We start from the raw sequence: 12225 nt of genomic DNA on the forward strand, positions 1-12225 counted from the left end.
AAGCCTACAGATCTGAGATAAGATTACCAAAGGAAAGATGATACAGTACAGAACAACAGGGACCCAAACTGGATTTTGCTCTTCTGTTTAAATTTCCACAGAAACCGTCCTAGCTCAGACTCTCAATGATTACCTAAGCCTCCTAATTGGTTGCCTCATTTCCAGCCTCTACCCATTCCAGTTCATCCAACAAATCCCCTCAAAATACAGGTCTGACCATACCATTTCTGCATTCAGAAGCTACAGAATTCTGCCAAAAGAGTCACCCCGACCTAAAAACACTGAAATGATTGTGAACAGACTTTAATTATACTTGTCAAACCCAACCCATATTATCTAAGCTTGTGGTTTTTAATATTTCCTTTTTCTAAGAATGTATCTCGATCTTCTTATAATCCTACCCACTTAAAAAAATCTATATCTAGATCATCTCTAAAGATAGGAACAACAAAAAAATTAATGAGAACTGTAATGCTATGCTATTATCACATTTAAAATCATGAGCAACTCCTTAATATCAAGTACCTAGTCAGTATTAAAATTTTCCCACTGTCTCAAACGCTTTTAGAGTTGGATTGTGTGAATGAAGTTCCAAACAAGGTTCACACATTGCATTTAGTTGACACATCTTTTAAATCTAATTGATAGGTTTCCCCATCCTTCTTCCTTTTTTCTCACAAACCTTGCAATTTACTTTTGTGTGCCCTATAAAATTCTCCACTTTCTGGATTTTGCTGTTGTATCCCCACCACTTTCATTTAGAATATGTCTACAGTTCTTTACACATCCCGCAAGTTGGCAGTTGGATCTAGAATCTCAACCAGATTCAGGATTGGTTGTCACTAAATAGGCCATACGTGGTATGACACACTTTCAGGGTCATCTCAAATGATACTGCTTTCATGAGGCTCAAATTGCCTTTCCTGCCCATCTTCCAAGATAAACAAAAAGAAACACAAAAACTGGACATTCTTTCTCCTTTCTTGAACTCTTCATGGCAACAACCACAAAGAAGCAGCTTATTATCTATACCTCTCCTATCACCAATTTGACTAGAAACTCCTCAAACCCCAAGGATGGTCTTATCAGAGTTTGAAACCACTGGAGTCCCTGGCACAGTTCCTTACATAGAGCAAACTTGCATCAGGTACTACTTGGACTGAACTCCGGTTTCCTTTTCCCTTTTTTGGGGAAATGATTAAGCATATAAAAACCTGTGGTTCAAGCCACATCTTTATTTCTCCTTCAGAAATAGCATAAATTGAACATAATATTTCAGGAAAAAGATACTATTGCTATCATCATTTTATTTATATCTCATGGTGAATATTTAATCTACTTCAGATTCTTTTCCTAATCCTAGATGACTAACATGAAAAGTAGCACACTTTGTAATTCTAAATAAAGATTGGCTGTTTTTTAAAAGGAAAAATAAAATTTAAAAATAGTGGTTCAAGAAGTCAGGCACAGGGTTTCAATGAGGAAAATAAAGGGGCTACTTTCTACAACTCTGATGGTTAACACCGTGGCGAATAATTGATATCCTTCATTTAAGAGAAAAGTTCTATCAGCCTACTGAACCTAATTATAGAGATTACAATGCATAACCACACACAATCAACCAAAAGCCAGGAGTTTCTAGTAAGTGCCAGAATATATTATTTTTAAGAATTTATACAATTCTTACAAAAGAAAAATAGGGTGCCCTAGTGGCTCAGTCAGTTAAGCATCTGCCTTTGGCTCAGGTCATGATCCTGGGGTCCTGGGATCAAGCCCCACATCCCATCAGGCTCCCTGCTCAGTGAGGAGTTTGCTTCTCCCTCTCCCTCTGTCTCCTCTCCACTGCTCATGCTCATGCTCTATCTATCAAACAAACAAACAAACAAACAAATAAATAAATAAATAAATAAATATCTTAAAAAAAAAAAAGAAAAGAAAAGCAATGGAAAAACAACCATTCAGGGCTATGGTGACTGTTTCTTGGAGACTCTTAAAATATGCCTATTTTTTTTTTTAAGGTTTTATTTATTTGAGAGAGCGAGAGAGGGAGAAGAGGAGGAGAAGAAGACTCCCTGCTGAGCAGGGAGCCCCATGCGGGGCTTGATCCCAGGAGCCCAGGATCGTGACCTAAGCCGGAGGCAGATGCATAACCCACTGAACCACCCAGGCGCCCCTAAAATATGCCTGTTTCTAACGGGAGATTTTTCTTTATATCTAATCACTGATTGACTTAACAGTCAGCTGCAAAACCTTTTAAGGGGTGTTGGTAAAGATACTACTTCACTAACAAAAGTTGCAATCCTGTAGAAATGTAAGGAAAGTTTTGGGATTCTGTTTTTGTTTTTGTCACCTTAACTTCAAGTACGGTTAGGAAAACTCTGACCCACCTTTACCTATGGCACCCAAGCAATCATTAGCAGCATCCGTCCACCCACCCTCCCTACATAGGCACCTCATATTTTCTAGTCTTCTTCCCTCCTACAACTCCCCCCTCAGTCCCTTTTCCTTGAGTCTGGCTCCTCAGCCTATAGGATGGGCACTTTTACAGATACAAGTTAGCCTTCCTATGGGATTCAAGGATTAAAAAAAGGTTTTCCTGATATCTGACAGAGTAAACAAACAAATGCATTATTAATTGGAAAAGATCCACCACCACCAACCTCTTTTCCCTAAAAGATATAGTAGGAAATATATTTTTTTAAACACCACCATTTTATTTAATTAATGAAAAGCTACTCTTTAACAGATAGGTCTGCTTTTATCAATCACCAACATCATTCTTATTAGCAGGGTCTTCATTATGATGCGTAACATGTTATGCATAGTAAGTGATCTACACGCATTATTTCATTTAATCCTCACAGTAAGCCCCAATAAGACAAATGAAAAAACCGGAAGCACAGAGGGGTGAAGCAACTTGCCCCCAAGGGCAAATTATAAATACATGGCAGAGCTAGGACTGAACCCAGAGCTCTTTGACTTTTAGCTTCTTGGCTAGAGTGTGTTACATTCCTAATGCTCTTATGGTTTTATAACTTTGATGTAAGAGGTCTATTATTAATTCATTCAACAAATAACTGAGTTTTACTGAACATCTGGCATTGTGGTAGGCAAGGGGATAAAAATAAAATCCAAAACAGACTGACACATAAAATCACAAGAGCACTAATAACAGCTGAATATAATTAACACAAGCATAAATGTTACTTATAAATCAATCTGCACTTGGTTGCTGAAAAGATTTCTGGGAGATTTCTACAGTAAAAAAGACCATAAAAACAGCTACTTTTGAATGACAGGTGCTCATTACTCATTCACCTCCCTTCTTGTTTCTCTGTTCCCACAAAGGCCCAGGGGTTCTGACAGTTTTTCAGCATCAGTAACAGTACTGAATTTCTGAGAAGAATCAGAAATGCTCCAAGATGAGATTTCCGGACTATGCAAACATTAATTTAGATGTACTATTATCATACTAGGAAAAAAGCATGCCTCATCAACACCAAAGGTCACCTGGGAAGAGTGCAGATCAGTAAGAGTGCTTGAAAAGTGCTGGAAACTATGATTGTACTTAAAGACAGTGACAATTGTGCTGCCTGGGCCGATAATGCTCAGAACTTCCCTTAGTAATGGAATTCAGTCAAAGGTGGCTCAAAGAGAAATGTGAGCTTCAGTTTCCATGGGGAGAAGAGAAGGCCAGGATGCCTAGACTAAGAACCTGTAAGAGAATCTGGGATTCTCCCCCAGTTCCCATCATTGACAAGTAAGCCAGCGGCAGGGTTATGCAGGGTGAAACTAAGGCTTCCTTCCTTACATAATCCAAAACCTGGGGTCTGGACTAAGAGACTCCTTAAAAGCCCAGCCAGAAGCATAGGCATCTCTACATAGAGAAACTTCATAGGCTGTTTTGCTGATTCCAGACAGCTGCCTGGTGTTACTCTACTGCTAACAATATGTTTAACCCACAGGGCTGAACTTGTATGTCAACTATTCTTGTAATACAAAAGGCAATATAAAAGAGACTAAATGCTGATAATCACAAATTTATCAATAAGCCATCCGAGGCACTCTATTTTAAAAACACTTCTATAAATGCTGATTTATTTACCACCCAATTCAGTCTCAACAAGTCAATATCAACAAATAAATGTAGTTTTCACCTAGAAGTGACACAAGTAAAAGTTTGTTACATGCATTGCTTATCTTAGCCCTACCTATTTCTAGAAGAGTGTCCTAAGAACCTGGGTATATTTACTGGAGGATGAGGAGGACGAGAAAATGAGGAAATTTACAACTGCTACCGTATGACAACAGAGCAAACAGGCAGTTAGTTCTTTCAAGAATATTAATATTTTCAACTTTTCCTAATTTATGTTAAAAGTGCTAATGAGCTTCTATCAGAGATATCAAGGTAAACACAAAAAAATTACAGCTGCATTTCATGTTCTACCTCTTACCACTTTGCCCTTCTATAACCTTGACTGATCCAAATTATTTTACGATTTAAATATTTTTGTTTGAAGCATTGGCACCAATGCCAACATTTTAAATTTTAGTTCCTGCTACTTTAGAGAACCTGTCTTAATCTCTTAACTAAATTTAAAACTTCGCATTATACATATGACAAAGGGTGAATCTGATGCCTTGGTTTAAAATGTCATAAAAGGGGCGCCTGGGTGGCTTGGTTGGTTAAGCAGCTGCCTTTGGCTCGGGTCATGATCCTAGGGTCCTGGGATCGAGCCCGGCATTGGGCTCCTTGTTCAGCAGGGAGCCTGCTTCTCCCCTGACTGCCGTTCCCGTTCCCCATGCTTGTGCACACTCACTTTCTCTCTCTCTCTCGCTCTGCGTCAAATAAATAAATAAAAACTTAAAAAAAAAAAGCCATTAAAACATGTTAAAGTACCTTTTAATAGGGACACTTTAGCAAGAGGTTCATTTAGGTCTTGCTCATCCATTTGGGCGTCTGCAGGAGGCAAAAAAGATAATTACAAACGGTAATCAGCTCCACCCTCAAGCTATCACTCTCAAAATAAATAACTGATATTTACACAGTTATCGTATTTGGACAGTTGAAAGTAATTTTAACAATATATCCAAGATTCAAGGGAGTAACTTCAAAAATGGAAACTGCTTTTCCCCCAAACACAAACTTTGAAATCTCCACCCACATTAACCTGCATACTTCAACTACTCAGCCAGTAACAATACTTATCTGTAGATTGGCAAACATTAGGTTACAACTCACCTGTAGTGTCGTCACTACTTTTTTCCTTGCTTGGACTCAGAGTATCTGACAAATCAGATTCTTTTGCTCTTGCCTGGTTTTCTACCAAGAAAAAAATGAAAGTAAAATCTCATTACAACCTTAGCAATAAAACTTCTTCAGGCTTTGAGTGCTCTAATCTACTGATATGCAAAATACTTTTAAAATTAACTGAGGTCACTGAATCTCTTACTTCTTCACCACTCTGGTCCAAAATGGAATGCTGGTTATTACACGTGGCTCATATTAAATTATAATGTGGATCGTGTCTGCTGTGCAGAGGGCTGGGGCTTTTGTCAAGGCTGTCCACTGGCCAATTAGAAACAAAAATGAAGCAAGCTTTGCTAAAGTATTCAGAGAACTGCAACAAATATAGCAAAATTCCAAGACAATGTGGACATTGTATGAAGATGATGCAAGGAAATGGCTCACTTATATAAAAACACTAGTTAGGTTGCCTTAGCAATAGTTATACTTAGTAATATTTATATTTATATAAAACTCTAAAATCACAACTGTTATAAAAATGATATTTAAAACAAGAAAATCAACAGCCTTTTATATCTTAAAAAAATATAACTGTACCTGAACAACATTGAGAAAGACTTAAAAAAAGTTTTGGGATTATATGCCAGTGGTATGCTGCCTGAGCCAATAAAGACATCCTAGGGCTTGTTTTCAACAAGTTGCTCTCAAAATTCCTAACTATAAGCCCAACAATTTATTAAAGATGACTGACAATTAAGCTGTAGATCCTTATCTATAATCGTACACCTGCATGTATTATGGCATGCATTAGAATACCGTTTACAGAGATGGTCATTTCTCTGACCAAAATCCTACAGCATCTCCCCATTCTCCACAAGGTCTCAGCCAAGCTTTACATCCCAGGATTTGGCTATAATTTGGTCCCTGCATTAATTCACACATGAGCTCTGTCACAGTCAGGCTAGCCTCTTTGCAGGGCTGAAACATGCTCACTATAACCTCTAATTCTTTGCTTGACTTGATATTTCACTAAACTCAATGACCATTCTCTCTACTTGGCCTATTCACTCCGTAAGATACAGGTTAAGCCCCATCGCCTCTAAGGCAGTCTTCATTTCAGCATGCTGCTCCTTCTTACTGCATCTTCTCTGTGTCCTCTGATTTTGTAATTAATCATGTTCTATTTTATATCATTCTATGTGTATTTAGGTATCTTATTTCTTTAGTTAGATTATAAATTCACTGAGCATATGATTATTTTTTATAATGTTATGGCTGTTGTTTGTGGTAACACATATCAAAAATTTAAATGTGCATATCCACGTCTAGTACTTTTCTAAAGGAAAAGCAGACTACATATAGTATATATAAGGATGTTCACTGCAGCATGGTTCATTATGGAATGGAAAATATTCAAGATGTATTCCTTACTATTAAGTAAATATAAGGGGTGTTAAAGAACAGTATGTATAATATGTACCCCATTTATATTGAAAATAGCTATACATTTAGCTATGAATTTTCAGCTGTAATATTTATTCAACTCTGGAAAGATCCATAACAGAGATACCCATTGTCACTTCTGGAGGTAGAGACATGGCAGATATTTACTAACTTCATATTGTCATACATTGTTCGAAAATTTTTGTTAATATATATCGTTTTAAAACCAACTAAATCAAGAGATATTTTCCATTTGGAAAGTAATCAGAAACATATCTAAAACCATTAATTAATATTAAAATATACTTAACACAATACTAGAATATAACTTCTTATGGCTATTCCATTAAGAACATCCCTAGAATTTGTGGCTTAATTTATGAAATAGGTGATAGATTACAAGAAGCCTTTTGTTTCTTTTCTCACTGCCATTTCTAGTCAAAGGCCAACTGCTGAGAGACACAGAGCTTAGATTAGAAGTGAAGTCACTGACCATGGAGACCCATGGGAATCCAATCTATGACCTCTGGTGCATTCAGCGTGCTATAATCAGACATTTCTGAATGTTCTAGTTTTAATCACAAAGTTACAGTCTCAAACAAAGCAGGCTAATACATCTAATCTATACACAGATGGAAAAGGAACCACTCTGGGAGAATAAAAAAATGACTCTCTTCTGATTTTAATATTTTTGGCAATTTTATGATCAAGATACTGAGGTAAAACAAGAAGAATATATTTTCAAAAGTATTCTTCTGGCTTAGAAGGAACTTCTATTTTTTGTTTAGAGTATCAGCCAGGAAGGTAAAATTAAAGGTGGGACCAAATCTTCCATTAAGATCTTACTAGAATATAAGTCCCATGAGGGTAGGGACTTTTGTCTGCTTTGTTAACTGCTATATCCCCATTGCAGAGAAGAGTGTTCAGTACATAGTAGGTGCTCCAAAGAGAGGATGTTTGAAGGCTCGAATCTATTTTAAGTAAGAAGACAAGTCAAATCATGGTCCATCATTGTTATGTCCTGATATTATAATTATTATATGGAGGCAAATCAAATCTATTCAAGAATGAAACACAGGACACAACAAATGAGAGGCAGAGTGTCTCTTTCAAAACACCATTCTTTAGCTATATGAGGTGGCACCCAACTTCCTAGTATTAAAAAATCCTTACTGGTTGATTTCCTATGCAGTACTTAATCACTAAGATACATACCAATAATATAGAGAAGGAAACAGAATAGCTACCAACATCAATACCAAAACTGTTCCCAAACTGGAAAGTCTACAACAAGGTGAGTATTTTCACTCTATCTCTGAGAACACAAAATGATGGTTGGACAAAACAAACATACTGGCCACAGACCACTTTCTACACCAATGGAACCATTAGTTGAAAAGCAAGCAAGAAGGGAAATGAAAACTAACATTGGTCGAATACCAGAATAACGCTTCTTGCTTTAAAAGCAACATTTCCTTAAATTCCCACAAATTCCCACAGTTAAATATTGTCAATTCCATTTTACAAATGAGGAAACTGAAGTTTAAAGAGTAAGTTGCCTGAGGGCATATAGCTAGCTAGTTAGTGGAGGAACCTGGAGTTGAAACCATCTGTTTTACCTACTAGTATTCTTTCAACTTCCACCCTAAGGCTACAGAAAACATACAATGACCGCTGGTTGAGTTAAGGTTTACACAGAAAGCACATGCAACCTATGATTACATTTTGCATTAGGTGAAATATCTGAAAGAAATACTAAGACTTACAATACCTGGTAATTGGCAATCTCTAGCAACTGTTATTTTCAATACAGAAAAGAAATTCTATCAAATTCTATCACCCATGAAAGCTTTTTAAAAATAAAACAATTTAGCCAAATCCAAAAGAAATACTTTATAGCTGGATATAAAGCATTTAAAATGTAACTTATCTCAGCCACCTAGTTTGTTACAAGGATTAGTGTACCTCTGCATGTTAACTGTGAGAAATGCTTGTAAAATGTTGACCGCTGACAGAAAAATCTCTGGGTATATAAAACCTGGATCTGTATGATCATTCTTAAAGGATGTATTTTTTCACTTGCATGGACTTACTTGCTATAATTTATTTACTAAATGCCGCATTACTGGATATTTCTGTTTTCCTCTTTTTGCTTTTAAAACATTACAGCAAATACCCTTGCATATTTGTCCAATTTGTTTCTTAATATAAAAACCCAGAAGTGGAATTACTGGATCAAAATGCATGCTCTTTAAAGCTTTCAACACATATTTTATAGCCAGGTTTCAAAAGCAAATCAGTAAAGATGGCACAAATCTTTTTCAATAATGACATCGCATAATTTCAAGCAAATATATTCTAATTCAGAATGCATTAAATAGAAGCACTAAAGTAGCAAGATATTTTTCTTTAGTTAAAGGACTGATTTTCTTCTAAGGCTCTACTTCCACTTCAGTGTGCTGGCTATTCAACTAATCTGAATAGGTATTAGGGTGGTGAAGTAACAGCTATGTTAAAATCTGTTCTCATCTCACTTTAATTAGATGAAATAAATTACCACATGTACTAAAAATAGTTCACTGCTCTGAAACCCAATGCCTGTTTGCCAGAACAATATTAGTGATGCATATTCTATGCATTCTTTCCCCAAATATGGCATCTGCCATGCACAAAATTCAGAATGGACGCCACCAGATACTTGAAATAACATTCTCCTTTTAAATATTTTTAAAAGACAAAATGGATCCAGTTACTTTCATAAAACAGAATGTACTGAAACGGAGTATTCCAAACTTTTATCACTCATTGTTTTAACTGACCAAAAAGATTGTGAATCTACTTATAAACTTTATACTGGTAGGTTCTGATGAAAGTCCTAAAATGATAATAAGCATATCACACCAAATTTATTTGTCCAATTTCCCTAATGCATAAGAGTGATTTGACAATATAATGCTTTAAAATGTACTTTTCTTCTCTGACAATTGTAACAGAAGAGAATTAATAGAATAAACTATTTCAGGCAATTTTAAGACTACGCATTATAAATATAAGAAGGTGCTACATAATCACTTGTTTAAATCAAATTCATATGCCAAAAATTAAGAAAATATTAAATTTCATAAGGAATGTTAAAGGTACGACTATCAAAGAAACAGAACTGCAAGCATTTTTCACCTGTTGTTTCAAAAAAGATTTATGTTGTGTTTAATTAAAATTTTATATCAAATATAACAAATACCAAATATCAAAGCTGAAAATAATGCTAGAAGTGAGACAGGTCAGAGCAAAGCTTTTAAAACCTAATGAAACCTATGTCAAGCACTTTTTAAAAAAATACATATATATATACCCATTTAAAAAGAAACTTTCTAATTAAGATACCCTTCTTAAGACAGAACTCCAACTATTTTATATTATATGATACTGTTACTGGATTGCAGCTGGTGACCTATAAGAAATAAATTGATGGTTAAAATACTATGACCTTGGAAATGTACACTAACCTTCATTATCCAAAAGAGTGCTCAAAACCCACAGAAAACCCACAGAAAACGAACCTTTTGAAAGCTTTGTTTCTTCTACCACTTTGGTTAGATGCCCCTCGACGATCAGCTTCTCTGCCAAAGAAAACAAACGTTACTATCCAAGCCCAAACCGAGTAGCATTTCCCTGAGCGGGGCAGTGTAACACATTCCATGACCAAATTTAAAGATGATAATATTACTCCCATGACTAGGCTTGTACAAAAACTTGAAGCTGGAAGGAGAACTAAGAAAACTCAAACTATAATAGAGCAATGAGATTAATGGAGAAATCTGGAGGTAGGGGGACAATTTGTCTTTTATTTTCTTTAGTTTTTACCGTATCTAAAAAGCCTAGACCTTTTAAAAAAGGACTCAGAACAAAGAAAGAAACCCTCTTTAAATCAAGGATAAGAAGTTGAAATAAAGGAATTCTGAGAAAATATTTATTTAAATAAAGAATATAAATTATGTTATACCAATAGTTTACTTTTCCCTATTGATACAATTCAGCAGAGATGCACATATGACATGCTTCACTAAAATGAATCATTTTTAAAGATACTAAAACAAATACTGCTTTGTTTTGTTTTATAGGGGATTCTCTAAATGTATAATGTAGCTTCTTTATAATTTACTTAAATTCAGATCTCCATATTCTACATTTCATTGAGAAGGATATCTATTCTGTATATTCCTTTATTTAATCCTGTATGTCAGTTGGTCTCCTTGAATTTACACTTACGCAGTATGTAAAGTCATTTCTCTATTCCTTCACTCTTCAACCCAATGCAGCTTGGTTTACGCTCACCACTCAACCACTTAACCTGTTCCAAGATTACTGTAACCTCTTTTTCCCCCCTCCAAGTTGTCATAGAACCATAAAAACTCTCAACACTGTCAAACATATCAGGTAATCCATCACATTATATATCCCTGTCCGTTCTTCCCCCAGCCCTTTAATCTTTCTGCTCTAGTCTGGGCTGTATCCAAAATCCCCTACCCCCAGAACCTATATCTTTCTCATCCTGTTTTATTCCCTTGTTTTAATGTAACATATCCTCAGTTAATTTCCTGAAGGGGTTGACAGAGGTAAACGCTTTGACTTTGTTCCTCTGAAAATATTAGTGTTCTACTCTCACATTTGACCGATGGTTAGACTAGATACACAATTCTACAGGAAATACTTTTCCTTCAAAATTTTGAAAGCATTGTTCTACTGTCTTCTAGCTTCAAATGAGATGGTGAGTCCTGTTCCTCAGTATGCATGGTAGAGACTTCTTGTGCTCAGCAAAGTCGGCTGTGCTTGCCCTTTCTGAGCACATGGGGGACTGCATGTTCCAAACTCCCTAGCACTAAGGGAGGTCCACATGACTGGTTCTAGCCAGGGCCAAAGTATTTAAGAAAGAGTAGGAATTTTCTATTCTCCTATCTTCTTTGCTGAGATGGCAAAATTCTTTATCATAAGATGGTAAAGGCTCCGTGAACTTAGATCCCTGAATAACAACATGAAACAGTGTTCTCTCCTTCACCATGGACATGTAGCATGAGTGCAAAAAAAATATTTGTTGAATTAAGTCATTTAGATTTCAGAAGTTTATTTATTGCTATATTATAATTCAGTTTATTATGACTAATAGAGTAGGAGATCCTTTGTTTCTCTTTGGCCATTTTCAGAATCTTCTCTCTATCCCTGGTGTTCTTAAATTTCATATACTCAGAACATGGTCTTTTTCCTTTTCTTTCTTTTTTTTTTTTTGAGGTGAAATTCACATAACACAAAATAATCATTTTAAAGAGAACAATTCAGTGGCATTTAGTACATTCACAATGTTATGCAACCACAACGTCCATCCAGTTCCAAAACATTTTCACCACCCCAAAAGGAAACCTCATGCTCATTAAGGGTTTACTTCCCATCCTCCCTTCCCAGCCCCAGCCATCACTCATCTGCTTTCTCTCTGTGCATTCCTATTCTGGATATTTCATCTAAATACCATCACACAATAT

General features: G+C 35.9%; 1 protein-coding gene across 40 annotated transcripts in view; it reads right to left on the bottom strand.

Moving 5' to 3' along the window:
* SLMAP (sarcolemma associated protein) overlaps nucleotides 1–12225 on the bottom strand; it is a 142775-nt gene that overhangs the window by 24907 nt on the left and 105643 nt on the right. For 29 of the 40 annotated variants that reach the window (XM_045807444.2, XM_045807445.2, XM_045807435.2 and 26 more), the window contains 3 exons: nucleotides 10252–10311; nucleotides 5243–5323; nucleotides 4901–4960 (listed from right to left, as the gene is read on the bottom strand). In XM_045807444.2, the coding sequence (XP_045663400.1) occupies nucleotides 4901–4960; nucleotides 5243–5323; nucleotides 10252–10311 (201 nt within the window). Of the gene's footprint in view, nucleotides 1–4900; nucleotides 4961–5242; nucleotides 5324–10197; nucleotides 10312–12225 lie in introns of all 40 variants that reach the window. The other 11 variants (XM_087866922.1, XM_087866933.1, XM_087866929.1 and 8 more) reach the window with 1 other exon arrangement.

The sequence above is a fragment of the Ursus americanus genome, chromosome 14, assembly GCF_024610735.1.
Source record: "Ursus americanus isolate L20-20 chromosome 14, mUrsAme1.1.p, whole genome shotgun sequence".
In the NCBI taxonomy this organism is placed as follows: domain Eukaryota; kingdom Metazoa; phylum Chordata; class Mammalia; order Carnivora; family Ursidae; genus Ursus; species Ursus americanus.